At 45.2% G+C, this 23967-nt stretch overlaps 1 protein-coding gene across 1 annotated transcript in view; it reads right to left on the reverse strand.

Moving 5' to 3' along the window:
• DCDC2C (doublecortin domain containing 2C) overlaps positions 1–15368 on the reverse strand; it is a 114048-nt gene extending 98680 nt beyond the window's left edge. The window contains 3 exon segments of the mRNA XM_073791644.1: positions 5121–5172; positions 14617–14915; positions 15363–15368. Of these exon segments, the coding sequence (XP_073647745.1) occupies positions 5121–5172; positions 14617–14915; positions 15363–15368 (357 nt within the window).
• Positions 15369–23967: the final 8599 nt, after the last annotated feature.

The following is a 23967-nucleotide window of genomic DNA, read 5'->3' on the forward strand; positions in this document are numbered from 1 at the left end:
TCCTAACCTCTGCATTGTTCAAGGGTCAACTGTATATATACGCATATATGTCCACATAGGTTAGAAGCATCTAGAAAAACATGGTGGCTAATTTCTGGCTGATAGGATTATGTGTGTGTTTCCTTTTAAATTACATATATTTTCTCATTTCTCTACAACGAGCATGAATTATATAGTAGTTTTTTGAACAGAAACAGAAGCTTCCAAAAATGTGTTCAGGACCGTTCAAAAGGAGAGCCAATGTCAAGGCCACTGAGAGAATACGATGCCCTTGGGTATCGGCTCAGTCAGTGCAAAGTACCTCAGCCAAATCTTGAGTCAAAACACAGTTAAATTTCCTTCCCCTTGCTTTTCAGTCAGATAGGGAATCACATAAATCACGTTATAGACATTTATATTAAAAGTTAATTTTAAAATTCTTTTTTGTTAGAATCATCAGTAACCGCCATTATTCGGAAAATTCACCTCAGGGACTCACTCCCTTCTCTTCCATGACAACTTGAGATAACTAAGGTCTAAATTAGTGCTTTAATTGTTTTACCATTAGTACGCTATTTACCAGGATGAAAGCACTGGAACGACAGAATCAGAAAACAGTCCTCATGGGCAAAAAAGAATATTGAATTGGGGCTCATTTGTTCTTAGAACTGTAAGAAAAGGACAGGGGAGGTCTTCTAAATTCTGCCTAAATTTATACAATTTGACGTTACACACCCAAACTCTAAGATGTAGCAACAGAACTCCTTGAATTAAACTGAGACCAAGGACATTTTTCTCATTAAATCAATGAGACACAGTCATGGCAACTCAGGATCCCAAGAGCACTGTTTTCGAGTCTGATTCTCCCTTTGCTCCTCCGTTTAATGACACGTAATTCCAAATTCATTATGTTGAAGCATTTTATAAGTCATTTCTATGGTTATATGAAGTATATTACTATGGTATTCTAATTAATTTTAAGTAAATTTCTTTACTGAATCAAGGTCTCTTGAGAAGTGTCTTCAATTTTCCCACTAATATGTTTTGACCAAAACGGGAATTCTGTGAAAGAATACTCTACAAAAAGCTAGGTACTTCTACTCTGTGTTGCTATCACAAAACAAGGCGGAATAACTTAGTAAAACACTTAAACATTGAATATTTGGACTTGGCCAAAGCTTACAGTATAGGATATTTAGTGTTTCTAAGAGTTTGCACTGGTATTCAAATCGGTAGCATTCATGGATCTCTAATTCTGATAGGGTGAGCTACCCAGACTTAAAGGCATTATGAGTATTCATTTCAACTATTTACTGAGCTCTTGCAATATGCCCAGCACCATCTCATTTAATCCCAGCAACATTCCGAGAGGTATTATTTCAGCTCAATACCTATAGATCTAATCACAGTATGACAAGTCATGAATCATTCAACCATTCCTCTACTGATGGACATTCGCGTGGTTCCCAGGTTTTTGTAATTACTAAAAAAAAGAACATGCTGCTATAAACATCCTTAAGGCCCAGTGTGTGAACTGAACCAGCCAACTGGAGCAGATGCAGCAGGGGCTGCCCGTGGCCTCGACACCCCACAAGGCCTGGGGAGATTTTAGTCCTTGCAAAGCTGTTCTCCACTGTCCTAGAATGAGGTGGCGCTGCGGAGGGCCAGGTCCCCCTTCTGCAGCGCATCCTACGGGGCATCGGTTCCCACAGCCCTCTGCACAGATCCTGGAGAATCCGTGCCCCGTGGCGCTGACCCTCTGCTTCCGGTCCCCCAGGAGAGCCTGCGCTGCGCCGACGCAGCGTAGCACCATCCGGTCTGTCCCACCCCAGTGCACAAAGTGCGGCTCTGTCTGTAAGGTGAGCGCTCATGTATCCACCAGAAATAATTCACGGAATTTAATTCTGTGAATTAAACAGAAGAAACCCATTTAATATGCACAGGTTGCACAGTGCAGTAATGAGGCTTTCCGCAAGGAAGGGGGTGGGGGGACCCCGGATTCATCTCTAGTTTCACACCAAGTTCTGTTACTAACTAGCTGCCTCACTCTGTACACGTCACTTAACCTGTCTTGAACTCTTGATTCATCTTTTAAGTGGCAGATATTAAGACCTCCTCCCCCGGACTTCCCTGAGGGTGCAGTGGTTACGAATCCACCTGCCAATGCAGGGGACACGGGTTCAAGCCCTGGTCCGGGAAGATCCCACATGCCGCGGAGCAGCTAAGCCCGTGAGCCACAACTACTGAGCTTGCGCTCTAGAGCCCATGAGCCACAACTACTGAGCCCGTGAACCACAACTACTGAAGCCTGCGCACCTAGAGCCCGTGCTCCGCAACAGGAAAAGCCCACGCACCGCAACGAAGAGTAGCCCCTGCTCGCCGCAACTAGAGAAAAGCCCACGCGCAGCAACGAAGACCCAATGCAGCCAAAAATAAATAAATAAATAAATTTATTTTTAAAAAGACAAGTCTTTTAGCTCATTAAGTATTATATTATCTCCCAGATCATGGGTACGTCCCCACAAACCACAAAGCAGCTAAAATGTGGTTTAGTCACTGGTAGTGAGTAGTGAGAGGTGACAAAGAGAGTTTAAGTTAGTAGTTATGTAAGCAGTATGGAGGACAAAAGAGAGGTACCCACTAAGTGACTGAGGAACTTCAGCCCCGTGACTGGCAACTCTACATCCTCATATGGGACAGCAGGACACAGATGTAAACTGCCGGCTGCTCAAATGGGCTCCTCACGGGACCAGCAGAGTTCTTGGCTACATCACAGATGAGTGTCCACGAAGATACTACACAGCAAGCAGCAATAATCACAAGCCACTTTTAGGGAGTCACTTCTGCCACCAAAGAAGAGGGGGCCGGGGTAGTGACCGTCAAGCACCTCGCAGGCCTCCACGCTGTGCAGCACCCCACGGCACCCGCGGGCAGTGATGGCATTCCCAGGCACCACTGGAAGCAATACATGTTCTGAGAAACTTTCTGGAAGTAAATATTAAAGAGGTCAAAATTGTGTGCGTAACTCCTCTTCTCTATAAACAATCATCATGGCTCTATCAGGGTCCATCCCAATGCCTAGTTACCATAATGAAAAAGAAGAAGGATGTAAGGTCTGTTGACAGGGAAGGGGTTAAATAATTATGCTAGAGTCACGTGATGGAACATTCTGCAGCCACTAAAAATCATGTGGCAGAAGATCCTTTACTATGTTAAACTGTCATGATACATAGTTAATAAAAAGCAGAAAAGAAAATACTATGTAAATCACTTTGCTGTATACCTGAAACTCACAACATTGTTAAGCAGCTGCGCTCCAATATAAAATAAAAAGTTTAAGAAAATGAAAAAGAAAATAGTATGTATTGATGGATTCCATTTCTGTAAATATATACATATCAATGCATGCATTGTATATATGTGTGTATCTGTGAAGATGATAGATAGATAGATAGACAGATATTTGCGACTTGTGCAGAGAAAACAACTGGAAATGGACATGACAAAATGCAGGGTGCGCTGATCTTTGGGAGGTAGGATTGTAAGTGATCTTCACTTTCCTCACTGAGCTTTTCTGCACAGCATTTTTGACATTTTTCTCAGCAAGAACGACTGTAAAATCAGATTTTTTTAAATGAAAAGAGTGTAAATTTCAAAAGAACAATTACAAAACTCTTTGGGCAACTATAGTCTCATTAGTATGAGTGCACGGCAATCTAGTACCGACCCTGGGAGGCTGAGGCTCCTGTGGGCATTTCAATGCTGGTACCCTCGTAACCTCTCCCATCACCGCATCCTCAACTAGAAAACAGGGAGTTTTGATAAGATAATCTAGAAGTTCCCTTCCTGTCCTAAAATGCTAAATGTTACCTTATAATCATGTCTAATGTTTTTAAATCATTGACATGTACAAAGGATAAACATAGACTCAAACTTGAACAGAGTCTCTCGAGGGGTACGCTTCAGAATTGTTCAATCCCACTCCCGCCCCACCAGGACAGGGGGATGCAGGGACTTAGATGTTAAGGATAATCATATACCATTTCCTCTCTATTTAAGGTAGTAGCCCTGAAATTCAACGACTGCCAGAATTGCTTTCTTGTTGAAAACTCGCCCTCCTGCCCCTGGCAAGTTACAGTCTAAGGTGGGTAGGTAATAACATTTGATTTGGTTCATCGCACAGCCTTAAAGTGCAGAGGCAAGGAAGCAGCTAAATGCTTCTGCAGGCTGGTGCCTGTGGGCGATGCAAGAGCTGCTAGACTGCCCTTTACTGGAGCACCGGGGAGTCCAAGGACACAAAGAGGCCCTGCTTCTTTAAGACATGGGGGACGAGAACCGACACTTATCTAGTGCTGCTACGTTATGTCTAGTTTATCATGTAATCCTCACAACCATCCTCTAAGACACATTCTCATCTCCTTTCCATAGAGGAGAGAACTTAATAGCAAAACTACCACTTAGAGACATAGATACCCTAAAAACAGCTCACCTTCGAAGCACTCCACAAACAGTCCATTTACAAAATTAAAAAGTAGAGATCATCTTGCATTCTAAATATCATCATCAGGCTATCTCGCTCAAACCTGATTTTTGTCGCTTATTTAAAAGGTGGATCTCTTAACTTACATAGGAAATTTGGGTTGTTTTGTTGTTGTTGTTTTGCTAAGACTCAAGTGATGTAAACAGAGTGATGGAAGGTTCCATCTTGTAGTCTTTCAAATGTCTATCAAGGACAAAAATGTTGAGAACACAGAGCAAATCTTTAAATTTAACATTATAATTAGCTTCAACATCGTGTAACTTGAAACAACTTTTCCTGTCACCTGTCTTTCCAAATCCCCAAAACAAAAGAGGAGGAAAAAGTCTTAATAAATCTAGCACTCTGCATCTCAAAGATGAATCTCTCCCTAACCGTGGTCTTCAAACGTTCTTACCGACTTCCATCGTCTTAGTGACTTAAGTGCTCTGACAAACAGAACGAGCTTGCACGGCCACTTCTGGCTTCAAGAGCAGCACGCCTTTACAGGCATTCCCCACAAAATGCTGCTTTTATCAAACTTCAGTTATTCAATATTGACATTTTAATTTTTACCAAATCATCCAATATATCCCATCTTTAGTAGTTAGTAGTGAACACTTACTTCCTTCAACTTTCTCATCCTTGCAGGTCTGCTGGGAACTATATTAAAATAACTGCAAAAGAAAGAAAAACCTAACTAGAAGGTAACTAGATAGAAAATTTGAGCTTCTTTCGAGATGACTCCACTCCACAGCAACTTAAAACTAAAACCTAGAGCACCATAAATGCTCACATCAATATACAATAGCAATGTCATTGCAGGAAAATGTTCATACTGGCTACCGTGGGCATCACCCAGGAAAACGGTCCTTCAGTGGCATTGCTTTTCCTCATACAACACTATTAATCAAAGAGGAACCTTGGAGACCAATCAAAGAGAACTTTACTGGATCACTAACGGCTCCAGGGCCCACCACTGGCCAAAGGCAGAGCAGAGTCCCAGACACCTCGCCCAGCTCCCTCTCACCTGCGCTGTCCCTTCCTGTCTCACAGAATGCCATCACTGTCCCCATTCTGCCAACACTGAATGCTGGGAAAGAGCCACTGGAATAAATGTGTATGAGCCCCGCCAGCAGAACTCGTGACCCCTGGGGACTTTCGGAGAGCCCTCCATGTGCCTCAGAAACAGAACAGATATTTTTAATGATAATAAATAGTATGTTAAGATTTATATGTGTTAGGGTTTCTTCCTGATTTAAAACAATTTTTTCATGTATTTGAGATTGTTCTTGACAATGGTTTTAGCAACAGTCAGAGAAGGATTGACTAAGAGTTGGTAGATGAAAGGAAAAAGACATTTTTAAGTACTTAATATACAGTCAAGAGTCACAAGCTCAGATGCCTACAGAGGCTGGGCAAGTAAATCATGATGCTCGCAAAGGGTGGTATTAGGGAATGGTGGGGACTGTGGCTAGTGGGAGTGCTCATAATTGCAGAGCACTGTTTTCCTGTGGAAATGCAGGCTACTAAAAACTAAGTCCTTGGGACTTCCCTGGTGGTCCAGTGGTAAAGAATCTGCCTTCCAATGCAGGGCACGCAGGTTCGATCCCTGGTCGGGGAACTAAGATCCTATATGCTGCGGGACAACTAAGCCCTTGCACCACAACTACTGAGCTCGTGCACCACAACGGAAGATCCCGCATGTTACAACTAGACCTGACACAGCCAAAAAATAATAATAATAAATAAATAAATAAAACTAAGTCCTTTTAAACAATAAAAATCCTCTATTTTTTATTATTTTTTTTTTAAACTACACTGGTTTTGTTTTTTTTTTTAATTTATTTACTTTTGGCTGCGTTGGATCTTTGTTGCTAAGCACAGGCTTTCTTTAGTTGCTGCGAGTGGGGCCTACTCTTTGTTGCGGTGCGCGGGCTTCTCATCGCGGTGGCTTCTCTTGTTGCAGAGCATGGGCTCTAGGCACACGGGCTTCAGAAGTTGTGGCACATGGGCTTAGTTGCTCTGCAGCATGTGGGATCTTCCCGGACCAGGGATCGAACCCGTGTGCCCTGCATTGGCAGGCAGATTCTTAACCACTGTGCAACTAGGGAAGTCCCAAAAATCCTCTATTTTTTTTAAATGGAAACCAAAATTTCATATTACATGAACACCCCCATTATAAAATGTGGTAGCCAATTCCAACCTTCGAAAACTATGTGAACCAAAGCGCCTGCAAATCCCCAAATCACCCCCTTGGCTTACAGCTCCCCTCCATCCCCCTGTGCTCATCTTCAAATAGGTATTTTAGTCTTAAGCTCCCAAATTCCATATTTGATGACGCACATTAATCCCCCAAATGAGACAACTTACTCTCATTAAATGGAAACGAAAGGCATAAATAAATACAGAAATTAAGGCATAAAAAGATCACAAAAAACCCACAAAATGTTATTTACTGTTTCAATGTTGCCTTCCAAAAAGCACAGAAATAGAATGGAAAGAGGGGACGAGTAATTCCTCAGAGAGCCAGTGGCCCCAAGTCTTTAAGCCGGGTGTCTGCAGGAGGTTCCTGGCTGGACCTGGGTCTCCCTGGGGCTGTGGGGGGCAGGAACTGGAAGCAGAGGCTAGATGTTAATGTGCAATGTTCCTCCTGCTGCTTCCCAAGATTAAAGGAAAGGAAGAAGCCAACCACCAGATCAAGGCAGGCATTTCAAAGCACTGTGCTCATTTCACTCTGACAACACCCTATTGGAGCAGATACTAACCAGCCCTGGTTTATTGATGAGGAAACTGAGTCTCAGCGAGGTGGTTTGATTTGCTAAGTGCTACCCAGATGGGAAAAGCCAGGATTCTGTTCACCCCAGGTCTTCTGGCTCTGAGACCACATTCCTCTTCCTCGGGCGTGGCTGTCTGTCCACACACTTTGCCCCTTTCCTGGTTACGCACTAGTCCTCGGGTACAAGTGGGTGGTAAGGAGAGTCAAAGTACAGGTTGGGGTGTCAAGGAGCTGCCATAGTTTGATTTAAATAGCATTTTCACTTTGAATCTCAACAGCAAACTCCTAAGGTAAATAGGAAAAATTCCTACTATAATTCAAATTCTTTGGGGTCTCTTGAAACACACACACACATACACACAATACACACGCATACACACATACACACGCACGCACACATACATACACACACACCTAAACACACACACACACACACACACACACACAATGCCCTGATATAAATTTTGTTGTGAATATGACTTTCTCTACAAAAGAAATCATTAATTCCAGGCTTTACGGGATACATTTTTAAAGTGATTATTAGCCTCTAATATTTTGTTTTATAGAGAAAAAATGATGTTTCTCTTCTCAAATTAATTTATTCCAGAAAATGTAGGAAATGTTTGAATGATGATTGGATTGGGGAAGATGTTATGGTGTTTGTCTTCTCAATGTACCATTTTACAACCATGAGAAACCCTCCAGGACGGTTAATATATCATCAGGTTGCACTTCAAAGTTCATCTGCTGGTGGCACAATTAGAAGATTATTTGCTGGTGAAAATTAATTTTAACCGTTCAATGGCTCAGTAAGTACAGAACATACATTCCAACAAGTGCTAGCTCACTGATACCAGTATAAATCAAGCCAAAATTAAAATCAGAGCTTTATTCATCAACGTCTGGGTTCCGATTTCATACTTCATTGATCTAAAAGGTAGTGGAGAAAACGAAATCCAAATGCCTCTCCACGTTGAACTTCATAAGCAAATCTCTCCCATCCGTTTGATAGCAATGAAGGTACTTGGAAAATGCAAAATAACAGAGGGTCTCGACCACGTGGGAATCCCACCTCCCCTCCTGCTCAGTGAACTGGATCACATTCCTTTCCCTACGGAAAATAATAATCAACATTAAGAAATCTGGGAAGAGAAACACCTCAAAGTCTTTCTCAATATCTCTGCCACATGTCCAAAACTTTTTAAATAAACACTGAAAATCTCCCTACCAAATTAGAAGTCTCACAGGATCTATTAGAAAGTGCCTCAACCCACAGAAAGAGGAAAGAATTTCCTGATCTTGGTTCAGGCCTGACAGTCGGTGCTTCACAAGTTTCCTTCCTCACCTGCTCACAGACAGAACACATGCCAATTTCACGAGGAAACGTTTTGGGGGTAAAATTAAACTTTTCATCACACTTAAGTTGAAAAGGATTTTAAAGTCAATTTCTGTTGAAACCTTTTGTGGTCATAAAACAACAGTGAAGACCGGATTCTGGTAGGAAATCGGAATCCAGCATACGCAATGTCTGAGTCTGTTCAGGCTGCCCTAACAAAAGTACCACAGACTGGGGTAGGGGGATCTTAAACAGCAGACATTCGTTTCTCACGTTCTGGAGGCTGGAAGTCTGAGATCAAGGCACTGATATATTCAGTGTCTGCTGAGGACCCCCTTCCCGGTTCATAGATGGTGTGTTCTCACTGTGTCCTCACCTGGAGGAAGGGGTAAGCCCGTGTGCCACAGCTACTGAGCCTGCGCTCTAGAGCCCACAAGCCACAACAACTGAGCCCACACGCCACAACTACTGAGCCTGCGCTCTAGAGCCCATGCTCTGCAACAAGAAAAGCCACCGCAATGAGAAGCCTGTGAGCCACACCTACTGAGCCTGTAAGCCACACCTACTGAGCCCGGCACCACAACTACTGAAGCCGATGTGCCTAGAGCCCGTGCTCCGCAACAAGACAAATCCCTGCAATGAGAAGCCCGCGCACTGCAACGAAGAGTAGCCCCCGCTCGCCACAACTAGAGAGAGCCCACACGCAGCAACGAAGACCCAACGCAGCCAAAAATAAATTTTAAATTTATTTTTTTTAAAAAAAAGAAATTTTTTATGAACCTGGATTCTTGCAACTTTCCATACTTAGAAAAGCACTAAAATCATTAACTGAGATATCTGTTCCTCGCTACTAGCAGCAACCTTCTCCTGTGACGGGTGCCTGAGTGCACATACTCCTTCACCAAAATCACGGGAACACTGTCTTCTCCCACCCTCTCCAGAGCAGTTCCCTGGGGCTGTCTGAGAGGCTGTCTCCCAGCTACAGTCTTCAGTGCGACACTGAATAAACTTAACTCACAGCTCTTACACTGTGCATTTCTTTCAAGTCGACACCATCACATGAGGGATTCAGTTTCAACATACGAATTTCAGGGGGACACAGTCAGTGTGTAGCATGCAGCAACTAACCCTGAAAACATAATAACAAAATCAAACATCCACAAAGGACTACATTCTTGTCAGTGAATTCTCATACATACCAGGATTAGCACAGTAAAAAATGTAAATCTAAAATGTTATGGCATTAATCCAAACTCTCTGCCTCTTAGCAACTGTGATGTCTGTGACTTATGATTTTTCTTCAAAAACAATAAGATGTCAAGTTTGCATCCTTGCAGATGCCATTAAGAATTTGAATCACAAGCCAGCTAACTCACAAAATGACACTATCTGGGTGGTCCAAAAAAACTCAAGCTACTGATTTAATTTGGAGTATCTTGAGAGGAAGCATTCCTGGCATTTGGGAGAAGAAAACAGAAATCCTCTCTGGAGAATCTCACCTTTATCTCAGCCCTTAAAGAATTTCCTCAAAAAAAAAAAAAAAACCCATAGAAAGGGAGTCATTTGCAGTCAAAAAAATAAGTAAACTAACAAGGACAGAAAGGATCATGAGAGAAAACCAGGTGAAATAAGAGAAAACAGAGATGAGTTTCCAATACTGGGATTACAGGCACAGACCACAGAAAGACAATATTTCAATAAAAGACAAGCTTGAAAATACATGCAGGACAAAGAGACTCAAGAGAATAACATGGAGGATTTGAAAAGAACCAGATAGAATGTTTGGAAATGAAAAACTGAATGATTTAAATTTAAAATTCAATAAATTGGTTTGAAGCCTAGTATACACAGCAGAAAAAAATTAATCAAATCTAAAGTACCCAGATTATAGCACAAAGATAAAGGAGAGAGAGAAATACATGAAAAAGAGGGGGACTCTTGGAGGTTAGAGCTAATGAAGTACGCTAACCCACATCAACCCAGATACAGAAAGCAAAGAGAGAGAACATGAGACAGAGGCATCACCTGAAGAGACAACGGCTGAGTCACCACACCAGAGACTCAAGATAATTCAATAAATCTGCACTGAGACGTATCGTTTAAAGCACAGCACCCAGAACCAAACAGCACACATTTTAAGAAGCTAAAAGAGATAAAACATTACTTTCAGAGAAGTGAACGATGATAGCTGATATCTCATCAGCAACCACCAAGTTAGAAGACAGTGAAAAATACCCCTCATGGTCTAAAGGACACGGCCATCCACAGAGTCACAACAAAAACATACGTGAAGGAAAAGGGCAAGAGACCTCTGCTCTGGGAACCATGGACGAAGTAACCCCAGTCAACCTTTCCACTAAAACACAAAACCGGACACACTGAAAAACATGTCTTTGAAACATAAGACACCTATCAAGATGGTGAGGAATTCCCACACTCCAGGAAAGAAAGGCAATCCAAGCCACGAGGCCGACATCTGGGGCCACTTTGGTCCAGGGAACAGAGAACTGAGAGGGTGAACCATGGTTCTGACAGCCTTTGTGGCCACAGGAAAAGCACTGGTTCAGGACCCACCAACGGGGGCCCTTGTGAGCCACCCTCCTAGTGAACTGGACCTCACTGGCCGCACCTGAGGCGTGAGCAGCATCCTGGCTTCCAACACCTGGTCAGTCCGAACCATCCCACACGCCGAAGCTGTATCAGGTGATCGTGAACTGGGCGCTGAAGCTGTATCAGGTGATCGTGAACTGGGCGCTGAAGCTGTATCAGGTGATCGTGAACTGGGATGAACAGGCAGCTGGCCAAGCAAAGCCGCCACTTTGGCAAAAGCTAATATCACCTCAGGCCTCAAATGATTTCCACAAATAAGTTTTTTGTTTTTAACTTTTTTTGGGGGGGTGGGGGGGTACGCGGGCCTCTCACTGTTGCGGCCTCTCCCGTTGCAGAGCACAGGCTCCGGACGTGCAGGCTCAGCAGCCATGGCTCACGGGCCCAGCCGCTCCGTGGCATGTGGGATCTTCCCGGACCGGGGCATGAACCCGTGTCCCCTGCATCGGCAGGTGGACTCTCAACCACTGCGCCACCCGGGAGGCCCTGCAAATAAGTTTTAAGAGTAAAAATGTCCAGCACACAGAGGTAACTAGGCAGAGGAGAAGCGAAGACAGCGCAACAGAGAACCAGCTGTAACAACAGACACTGTGGCTTCAGCCTGGCTCACTCACGCTAGGGAGAGCCAGCTGCTAGATCTCCCATGGACAGGCTCACGGCAGGAGTGAAGCTTCCTGCCACGGCCACGTGAGTGAGCCTGCAAGCACCTACCCGGGTCAGGCCTTCAGATATGACTGCAGCCAGCATCTTGACTGCAAACTCACAAGAGTCTCTGAGCCAGAACTGCTCTGGACTTCCTGGTCACAGGAACTATGAGATAATAAATGCTCTTTTACGCCAATAAGCTTGCACTAATGGGATATGCACCAACTGAGAACTCACATGCTCTCCCAGAGAAAGTCTCACCCACGTGTGCACCAGGAGACAGGTAAAAGGATGTTTACAGCCGCGTTGCTACTTTAGCATAAAATTTAAAGTGACCCAAATTCTCCATCACCTGATTGGATAAATAAACCGGTATATCAGTCAATGAAATAATACATAACAGTAAAAAAGAATGACTACAGCTACAAGCTTTTAACACGGATGAGTCTCCAAAGCATAGTATTGTGTGAAAAAGCAAGTAACAAAATATATGCAATATAATTGCATTTACATAAAGTACATAAAACATTGAAAAAAATCTACCCTTCAGGGATAGATTAATATGAAAAGATGATTATTCCAAAAGCCAAAGTAGTGGTTACCTGTGGGCAAAGGATGGGAGTGGAGGTAGGTTTTTGAAATGCTGGTAACGCTCTTTTGCGTAATCTGGGCTTGCTTTATTACTATTCTTTAAACTGTACATAAAACTGTATACACTCTTCTGTATATACGATACATCTCACAATAAAAGAAACAGGAGTTAACAACAATGTAAGGAATGGTAATAACATCTTTAGGGGCAGACACAAGAAATGAGTGAAGCCAGGGCAGCCCAGGAATTCAGAGGATTAAGAAACAAAATAATTTTCTCCCTTCCGTTTGGCAAAGGAAGCCTCTTCTGAGGTCCTTCACCTAGACAGAATTAACCCTGTGCTTCTGTCCTAGCCGTTACCACTTTCTCTTTTGTGGTGACTTCTGTTTGTCTCTTATCTCCCCAAAACATACACTGTAAGGCCCTCTGCAGCAGCCCTGAGGCTGCCCTACAGGGAGATGCGCACAATAGCTTTTGTTAAGGACCTGCAAGACACCTTTGGTTTGCAATGACATTTGTATAATGACAGTTACCAAGAAAGCTTAGAGAAGTTACAAGGATTATAAGTGCACAAAAGACTGAGGTACTCTTGGGAAGAAAAGTAAGAGTATAAACAGAAGAGTGTGCTATAACCCCATTTGCAGTAAGATCTCAAAGAGAATGCAATACCAGTCCCAGGCTAAACAAAAAAGAATCAAATCGACGCTTTGAGTGGGTGCCCACAAGTACAACTGACAGCCTGAATGTGGCCCATCTCCACTATGGCTTTCTGAGTGGCCCTGACGTTGATACACGGGCCTGTTCCACCAGGACAGCCGCCATCTGTCCGCGGCTGCTGTCTTGATGGCAGCAGACGCTGGGGCGGGTGTCCTTGCTCCCAGGCCAGCATTCAGAGGCTGTACTGTAGGCCGGCATTGCGTCAGGTGCCAGGATTTCAGAAATCACGGGTGCCTGTCCTCTGTAGGGTCTTAACCAGCAGGATAGAGAGCAGCGAGCTGGGCCGACAGCACAGCTCAGTAAGTGCTCTCAGGGAAGGAGGCGTGCCCAGGTCCCGGGGACACCAGCCTGGACAAGCTGTAACCCAGCTCGGCGTTCTGCCTGCCAGCGTGCTCCCTCCGGTGGCCACTCCCTTTCTTCCTGCAGACCTTCGCGAAGAAGTCACCTTTTCAAAGAGGCGACCCTGGGCACCCTATTTTCACTGCCACACCCGCCGCCCCCTCTCCCCATCCTCTTTCTAATTCTCTCCAATACTGATGGGTCGGGAGATAGTAGCTGGCCTGCCCTGCCCACAAGGCGAGCAGGGGCGATGTCCGGGGGCATGCAGGGTGCACTGCGGCCCGAGGAGGCCTCGCAGACAAAGTCCATACAGGACGGCGGCGCTGGGCGGGGGCAGAAGTGGGACGCGTTCCCCAGCCTCGCGAGGACAGGACGGGCCACCAGACCTGAGCAGACCCGGGTCGTGTTCCCTGGCACCGCGGGGACAGGACGGGCCACCAGGCCGCGGCAGACCCGGGTCGCGGTCCCCGGCCCCGCGGGGACAGGACGGGCCACCAGGCCGCGGCAGGCCCGGGTCGCGGTTCCCAGCCCCGCGAGGACAGGACGGGCCGCCAGGCCGGGGCAGACCCGGGTCGCGGTCCCCGGCCCCGCGGGGACAGGACGGGCCGCCAGGCCGGGGCAGACCCGGGTCGCGGTCCCCGGCCCCGCGGGGACAGGACGGGCCACGAGGCCTGGGCAGACCCGGGTCGCGGTTCCCAGCCCCGCGTGGACAGGACGGGCCACCAGGCCGCGGCAGGCCCGGGTCGCGGTTCCCAGCCCCGCGAGGACAGGACGGGCCGCCAGGCCGGGGCAGACCCGGGTCGCGGTCCCCGGCCCCGCGGGGACAGGACGGGCCGCCAGGCCGCGGCAGACCCGGGTCGCGGTCCCCGGCCCCGCGGGGACAGGACGGGCCACGAGGCCTGGGCAGACCCGGGTCGCGGTTCCCAGCCCCGCGTGGACAGGACGGGCCACCAGGCCGCGGCAGGCCCGGGTCGCGGTTCCCAGCCCCGCGAGGACAGGACGGGCCGCCAGGCCGCGGCAGACCCGGTCGCGGTCCACAGCCCCGCGGGGCGAGGCGATGGAGCCGGGGGGCGGGCGCAGAGGCCGGGGGGCGCGGCGGCACTTACTCCAGCTTCCTGAAGCGCTCGCGCCCGGCCGCCACGTACTTGCCGCCGGCCTGCAGCGCGTCCAGCTCGCTCACCGGGCGCCCGCGCGTCGGCGTGAAGAGGCGCCGCGCACCGCAGGGCACCTCCACCTGCTCCGTCAGCGGCTCCAGCAGCGCCTCGAAGGTGGCCACGGGGCGCCGCGACAGCGCGAACTTGCGGCCCACGTAGAACCGGTCCCCGTTGCGGTACACCACGATGGTTCTGGCGGGCGCGGGTTCCACCAGCACGTGCGGCGCGCGCGAGCTCACGGCCCGCACCGCCTATGCGCTCCGCCGCCGGACAGCCGGGCTGCCTGGGCCACGGCCGCCACCGCCCGCGCTGACGCCACCGGCGATTGCGACCGCAGCGCGCTGCCGCCCGGGAGAGGACACGTGAGGGGGAAGCAGAGCCGGGACGGGTGACGGGGCATCAGAGTCCGGACAGGTGAGGACGGCAGAGCTGGAGAAAGGGACGGGGCGCGGCTCCCGCGAAGGCGGCGGGAGGGCAGGGGGCGAGGCACTGGGCACCCACCGCGACCCCTCCCACTACTCCTCCGCCCTCGCCCTCCGACGCGCAAGACGTGGGGAGATGGCGGGTAGCAGCACCGTCTTGACAATTAAAACTGCGTCAGGGAGGAATTGTCAGGAACAGTACAGAGCATGGGAGAAACTGGAATACGAGGCGCAGCTGGCACGTGGTATCGCAAAGGTGCAGCGTTCGGGACGCACCTTCATTTGGGGGAAGAACAAGTCAAGGGCCTGTATGTCCTTGGGAGAGTCGTGCCCTATTCTTTTCTTTTGGCTGCGTTGGGCCTTCGTTGCTGCGTGCCGTCGTGTCATTGTGGTGGCTTCTCTCGTTGTGGAGCATGTGCTCTAAGCGTGTGGGCTCAGTGGTTGTGGCTCGTGGGCTCTAGAGCGCGGGCTCGGTAGCTGTGGTGCACGGGCTTAGTTACTGCACAGCATGTGGGATCTTCCCAGATCAGGGATCGAACCCTTGTCCCCCGCACTGGCAGGCAGATTCTTAACCACTGCGCCACCAGGGAAGCCCTTGCTTGCTTTTTGTATGGCGCGTAGTAGGTGCTTGCATTGTTTTGTTGTTGTTGAACTAATAACTCCAGGAAGGCCAAAAAGCAATTGGGAAATTCACCACAGATGAATGTTTGGTGTCAGAAATCAGCATTGCTAAATCCTACACCGACTCACACGAGAGCCTCACATTTTTATCTTTACAACACATTGCTTTGCAATGCAATTGGGAATACTAAAGCTAATATTCTCAAAATCAAATAGCTGCTGAGAACCACAGCAGCCTGAGATTAGGTCTGCAGAGCAGAAAATAGCTACGAAGATCCATTCACATTATCTGATTCTAATAAAATGAATGCTTTTTATTTGTTTGATTATTTCCTAGAAGGTGGAAGCCAAGCTTTTTTATACAGAAGCTCAAAATCATTCATCAGAGTATTCTGCTGAAGGCAGCCCTATATATCTGTACATGAACGATTTGGTGAAACTGAGTGATCTGAAAAACTTTCAGTGGAACCGTGGGAGCCTTGATATTTACAGTAAATGAAACCAGACTGTGTTGGCGTAAAACCCAGGAAAATACACTAGCAGGACTAATTCACAACTCTCTTCTGGTTCATTGAACATTACGATCTGCTTTAATGGTGTAGAATGTTAATGTCTGTTAACATAAAGCTGGTTTTACATTTTTAAAAAAATGAGGTTCTTCTTTACAGAATTAATATCCAGCCTCCCTTTTATCAAAAGTGTCCTGGAATATTAGATATGCCTCTTGGTACCTTTGAGGGAGACTCAATAAAGCCGCTCCATGCCCACCCCAGGTGTCCCACTGGGTTCTCCTACTGCTTCCGCTCCCTTTTATGCTTGGATCCGGGCAGAATCCTCATGGAGCAGTTAAAGGTGCAGCGGGGGAGGTGGGGAGGAGAACTCCGCATACAGACATGCCCACCCCTCACCTTCTATCCGTGGAGGCTGCCAGTCAAGAACGAGACTTAACGTGTGCAGGAAACTCCAAGGACCAATCCCACAAAGCAGGGCTCCCACCAATACCTTTTCAGACGCTCCCTCAACGCCTAAGCTCTGTACACACTGGGTTGAACATAGGAAGTTGCTATTTCAGTTATCAAAATTTGCCAAATAGAAATTTCTCAGGGCTCTACTAAGTGCTTTTGTTGTGACACTTATCACTATTTTTGCAGGATTTTTCTTGTGCATCTCCCACCTGGGTGGCTCACTTTGTAAGGGCGAGGACCCTGTCGGTTCAGTCTTAACAACAAATGGCTACTGAGCATCTACTCTGTCCCCCCAGCCTGTGCTAGGAAGTGGGCGTGAGCAAAGGACAGCCCAGACACATGACCCTTGTCTTCAGGAAGCTTGTGTTCTGTTGCCTCAGCCCTACTCATCATCTGGGAAGTGATTATACGGCCGGCGCTTAGCCCCTAGCTCAACACAGCGATACCATAAGTGTTTGTTGAATTAGCGAACATGAAAAGTCCTAAATCTCTCCTGTTGGCTTTGCTCTTTCAGTTGCTTCCATTGATTTTAGAACAGATGGTTTCCATGAGCAATCAATATCACTAAACGTGTTCAAGTCTCTACGTGTTGGTGTCTTACTTTAAAGCATGATAACCAGGAACGTGTTGCATCTAAAGTGAGGGTCAAGAGATCCACTTCTAGCATGATGGCACATGGACCTCTGCTGACCCATTCCCCAGGGAAGTTCGTGAAAATTAGGAAAAAAGCAACCACTTAGGGCTTCCCTGGTGGCGCAGTGGTTGAGAGTCCGCCTGCAGGGGATGCGGGTTCGTGCCCCTGTCCGGGAGGATCCCACATGCCGCGGAGCGGCTGGTCCCGTGAGCCATGGCCGCTGAGCCTCTGCGTCTGGAGCCTGTGCTCCGCAACGGGAGAGGCCACAACAGTGAGAGGCCCGCGTACCGAAAAAAAAAAAAAAAAAAAAAAAAAAAAGCAACCACTTAAAGTCTCTGGGAATAGTCCTAAGGGCACACAGAAAATGAAGCCACATTTATTCCAAAAATCTCCTAAAACTCAGCAAGACCAGGGAGAGTCTATGGTATGTGAACCAGGCCAGCACCTTTGCTCCCTCCTCCCACTACAATGAAGTGGCGTCTCCCCTCCACACAGGTGCAGCCACGAACGCAGGGCTGGTCCCCAGATCTCAGTTGGGGGCTTTCTTCCCAGGAGGGTTCTCATTCTGCCCCATCTACCTGTTGTGAGGCTAAGTTCCAGGTGAGTGTGGCTGAGAAGAGGGGGGCACCTTCCTTCCACCCAGCCCCCACTCAGGAGATGGGGCTCTACCCTGCACACAGCCCCACTGAGATACTGGAGCCATGATCGACTGTGTCTCAGTTCACAAGGCAGGGGGTCCACATGGAGAGAGACAAGCCAAGAAGACCCGAGGCTACTGCCCCCGTCCACTGAGCGCCCAGCTCCCAAAGCAGGGCTGTCAGAGAGAAGTGCACCATTGTCCCCACCCCCCAGCTCCAGAGCCAGGGCTCAGAGATCAGGGAGAAGCGGGTCCTAGAACAGAGAGCTCCAAATCTCTTCCCAGTAAATGGGCTTCACGTGGAACAGAGTATGGAGAAGTTCAAGCCTAAGGTGCTCTCAAAAACAATGGCGGTGATGGTGAAAAGCTATAAGAGGAGACTGAGACTAATACATTCATCAGATATACATATATATATATATATATATATATATATATATATATATATATATAACTGCAGTACAAACTGTAAGTGAGACAGTTGGCTGGAAAGAACAGGGAAAGAGCTCAAAGAAGCCTTTCTGGGATCAGAGAAAATCTCAAACACTGACCTCGGGCTTCCCTGGTGGCGCAGTGGTTGAGAGTCCGCCTGCCGACGCAGGGGACACGGGTTCGTGCCCCGGTCCAGGAGGATCCCACATGCCGCGGAGCGGCTGGGCCCGTGAGCCATGGCCGCTGAGCCTGCGCGTCCGGAGCCTGTTGCTCCGCAACGGGAGAGGCCACAACAGTGAGAGGCCCGCATACCACAAAACAAAAAAAAAAACAAAAAAAAAAACTCTGACCTCAAAAACTATCACTTCAAAGAAACCCAAATTTAATTGGATTGGTATGTGGAGCAATTTATGCCCAGGGCGTTGTTGAAAAAATAGAGCAATCGGATGGCAATTAGTGGAGCTAACTGTGCATGTGGTTAAGGAAAGAGATAGTCAAAGAGAGCTCTACCCAAGCTGTCGTCTCAGGGCCACTGTGGGCATCCCCAGGGTTGTGCCCCCCAAGGGGCAGCACCAGCAGCTCACACTGTGAGGGTGAAATTGACTTCACTGAAGTAACACGGCCAGCAGCTAAACATGGAAAAGCAAAGAGCACCTGTAAAGGTGATTATATAATTATTATAAGAGACAGTATAAATACACAGCTCCTGTCCCTTCTTCTGTTAAGTGATTTAAAAAACAATAGTATAAAATAATATGTATATACTGTATGTTGGGCTTTTGATAAATAAAAATGTGATCTATGTGTAATATATTTACCAGTAACTGCACAAAGGAGGTTGTTGGGAGCACAGCTATATTGGGCTAAAGAAAATGACTACATATGGTAACTTAAATCCACAGGAACAAGTGAAGACAACCAGAAATGATAAATAGGAAGGTGAATATAACAAACCTTAAGTAAATGTAAATAAACTTGCTGTCCTTTCTTCTCTCAGCTTCTTCAGAAGACATAAAATTATGTAAATAATTGTAATAGTGTATTGTTGGGTTTGTAACATTTATAGGTGTGCTTTGTAAAACAACAATGCCACCAAGGGGGGAATGGAAATAGAGCTATATAAGAGTAACGTTTCTGAAAGAAAGTAAAAATAAAATAGTGGGAAAAATTACTAAATAAATTAAAATGCTGTTTATAAAATTTCAATTAAATCAAAAGAGTGGTAAAGGAGGAAAAGAGGAATAAAAAAAAGACATGAGACACAGAAAGCAAAATGTTAAATGGTAGCTGTAACTCCAACTATATAATAACAAACAATAACAAAATATGTATTAAACAATCAAAAGGCGAAAATAGTCCCACTGCATGGAAAAACAAAACTTAACTATATACTGCCTACAGGAGACACACTATATAATCAAAGATACAAATATACTGAAAGTAACAGGATGGAAAAATTAGATCATGCAAACAGCAACCACAAACAAACTGGAGTGGTTTTACTGATAACAGACATAATAGACTTTAAAACAACAACAACAACAAAATGTTACTAGAAATAAAGAGGAACATTTTATAATGGTAAAAGGGTCAATCCTTCAGGAAGCTATAATGATTATAAACATATATGCACCTAATAACATATACCCAAATCATAAAGGAAACAAACTGACAGAAATGAAAGGAGAAATAGACAACTCAACAATAATAGTTGGAGACTTCAGTACTCCACTTTCAATAACGGATAGAAAAACTGGAAAAAAGATCAACAAGGAAACAGAACCACACTATAAACCAACTATACCTAATTGACTTATAAAACACTTCACCCAACAACAGCATAATACACGTTCTTCTCAAGTACACATGGAACATCCTCCAAAATAGGCCCTATATGTGGTTATAAACAAATGGGTTGAAATAATACAAAGTGTGTTCTCCAATCACAATGAAATGAAAGTAGAAATCAGTGAGAATGAAATTTGGAAAACTCACAAATATGTGAAAAGTAAACAACACACTCTAAACCATTGGGTCAAAGAAGAAATCAAAAAGTAAAATAGAAAATACTTTTAGATGAATGAAAATGAAGATACAACATGCCAGAACTTATGGTGTCCAATAAGCAGTGATTGAAGGGAAATTTGTAGCTATAAACACCCATATTAAAAAATTAGAACCTTCACCTTGGGACACTGGGAAAAAAAGCAAACTAAACCTAGAGCAAGCGGAAGGAAGGAAATAATAAAGATTAGAGTAGAAATTAATGAAATAGAGAGTATCAATGAAACTGAAATCCAGTTCTTTGAAAACATTAACAAACGTTTAGGTAGATTGACTAAGAAAAAAAGAGAGAAAAGACTCAAATTATTAAAATCAGAAATGTAAGAGAGGACATTACTACTGACCTACAGAAGTAAGAAGAATTATAAAAGAGGAATTATATACCAATAAATCAGATAACTTAGATGAAATGCACAAATTCTCACAAGACACAAACTACCGAAAATGACTCAAGAACAGACAATCTGAATAGACCAATGTCAAGTAAATAGACTGAATTAGTAAACAAAAAATATATATCAATTCTTCACAAAATCTTCCCAAAATATAAAACAGGAGGGAACACTTCCCAACTCATTTCATGAGGCCAGTATTACCCTGATACTGAAACCAGACAAAGATATCACAAGAAAAGAAAACTATAGGCAAATAGCTCTTATGAACAGGGACATGGAAATCCTCAACAAAACACTAGCAAACCAAATCCAGCAACACATTACAAACAAGTAGACACCATGACCAAGTGGGATTTTTCCCAGGAACGCAAGTTTAACATCTGAAGATCAATTAATGTAATACACTGTACTAACAGAACAAAAGACATTTTATTAAGCCATATGATAATCTCATAGACAAAGAAAAAGTATTTAACAAAATCCAACACCCTTTCATGATAAACACACTCAACAAAGAAGGAGTAGAGGGGAACTTTCATAATCTAATAAAGGGCATCTGTGAAACCCACAGCTAACAACATATCTAATTGTGAAGGACTGAATGATTTCCCTCCAAGACCAGGAAAAAGGCAAGGATTCTGCTCTTGCCACTTCTTTTCAACTTTGCACTGGAGATTTTAAGAAACAGAGAGAGAGAAGAGGGGGAAGAAAGGAAGGAAGGAAAGAAGGAAGGAAGCTGGCATTCATATTGGAAAGGGAGAAGTAAAACGATCTCTATTAACAGATAATATGATCTTGTCTGTAGAAATCCTAAGGACTCCACTAAAAATCCATTAGTACTAATAAACAAGTTCAGCAGAGTCATGGGACACAAGATTAATATTCAAAAATCAATTGTATTTCTATACACTTATGATGAGCAATCCAAAAATGAAATTAAGAAAACAATTCCATTTACAATAGTATTCAGAAAGAATAAAAGATGTAGGAGTTAATTTAACAAAGAAGTGCAAAATGTATACTTTGAAAACTACAGAATGTTGTTGAAAGTAATTAAGGAAATGTAAACAAATGGGAAAACATCGCATGTTCGTGGATTGGAAGAGTTTGTTTTGTTTTGTTTTGTTTTGTTCTTTTGCGGTACGCGGGCCTTTCACTGTTGTGGCCTCTCCCACTGCGGAGCACAGGCTCTGGATACGCAGGCTCAGCTGCCATGGCTCACGGGCCCAGCCGCTCCGCGGCATGTGGGATCTTCGCGGACTGGGGAACGAACCCGTGTCCCCTGCATCGGCAGGCGGACTCTAAACCACTGCGCCACCAGTGAAGCCCAAGAGTTAGTATTTTTAAGCTGGCAATACTCCCCAAATTGATCTACAGATCCAATGCAAAAATCTCTATGAGAATCCCAGCTGAATTCTTTGGAAATTCACAAGCTGATTCTGAAATACAGAATTGCGTATGGAATTGTAAATGATTCCAAATAACCAAAACAATCTTCCAAAAGAACAAATTTGGAAGACGAACTTTCTGATTTCCAAACATACTACAAAGCAACATTAGTCGAAACAGTGTGGGACCGGCATAAAGATAAACACATAATATTGAGAGTCCAGAAATAAACCCATGTATGTATGGGTCAACTAATTTTTCACAAGTGTGCCCAAATCATTCAACTGGGAAAGAAGAGTCTTTTCCAAAAAAAATGGTGCTTGGACAACTGATATCCACATGCAAAAGAATGAAGTTGAAACCTTACCTTACACCATATACAAGAATTAATTCAAAATTGATCAAAAACCTAAATCTAAGAGTTAAAATGATAAATCTCTTAGAAAAAAATCTAGGGGTAATTCTTCATGACCTCGGATTTGACAATGATTTTCTAAGTATGACTCCAAAAGCATGAGCAACAGAAACACATAGTGGAACTTCATCAAAATTGAGGACTGCTGTGCTTCAAGAGACAGTGAAACTGTCTGTGCTTTCTAGAGAAAGTGAAAAGACACCCACAGAAAGGGAAAAAGTACCTGCAAGTATATATCTGATAAAGGGTTTGTACCTAGAATATATGAAAAACTCTTCAACTCAGTAATAAAAGACTACTAATAAAATAATAACATTGGATTTTTACCCAGTTTAAGAATGGGCAAAAGATCTGAAGAAGCATTTTTCCGAAGAAATATGCAAATGGCCAGGTAAGCAACTGAAAAGATGTTCATCATAATTAGTCATGAGGGAAATACAAATCCAAACCACAGTGAGGGGCTTCCCTGGTGGCGCAGTGGTTGAGAGTCTGCCTGCCGATGCAGGGGACACGGGTTCGTGCCCCAGTCCGGGAAGGTCCCACATGCCGTGGAGCGGCTGAGCCTGTGAGCCATGGCCGCTGAGCCTGCGCGTCCGGAGCCTGTGCTCCACGACGGGAGAGGCCGCAACAATGAGAGGCCCGCGTACCTCAAAAAAAAAACAAAAACAAAAACAAAAACACAGTGAGATACCACTTCACATCCTCTAGGATGGCTGTAATCAAAAATTCAGAAAATGACAAGTGTTGGGAGGATGTGGGGACGTTGGAACCCTCACAGGATGCTAGTGGGAATGTAAAGTGGTGCGGCCATTTTGGAAAACAGTCTGATAATTCCTCAAACAATTAAAAACATAGAGTTATTATATGATCCAGCAATTCCAACCCTAGGTGTATGCCCAAATGCAAACCATATGTCCACACAAAAACTTGTACAGGAATGTTACCAGCATTATTCGTAAGTATTCAACAGGTGGAAACAACCCAAACGTCTATCAGCTGATGAACGAATGAGCACTCTATCCATACAGCGGAACATTATTCGGCCACAAAAAGGAATAAAGTACTGACACGTGCTACAACATGGATGAGCCTGGGAAACATTATGCGAAGTAAAAGAAGACAGTCACAAAAGACCATGTATATGAAACGTCCAGAGCAGTCAAATGTATCGAGACAGAAAGTTGCTTAGTGGCTGCTTAGGGCTGGGGGAGAGGAAGGTTGATAGCCGAGAGTATCAGATTTGTTTCTGAGGTGATGAAAACTGTTCCAAAGTGCACTGCAGTGGTGGTTGCACATATATATCATTTACATAGACTTTAAATCGTACAC

Source organism: Tursiops truncatus, chromosome 14, assembly GCF_011762595.2.
Source record: "Tursiops truncatus isolate mTurTru1 chromosome 14, mTurTru1.mat.Y, whole genome shotgun sequence".
NCBI classification, from domain to species: Eukaryota; Metazoa; Chordata; class Mammalia; order Artiodactyla; family Delphinidae; genus Tursiops; species Tursiops truncatus.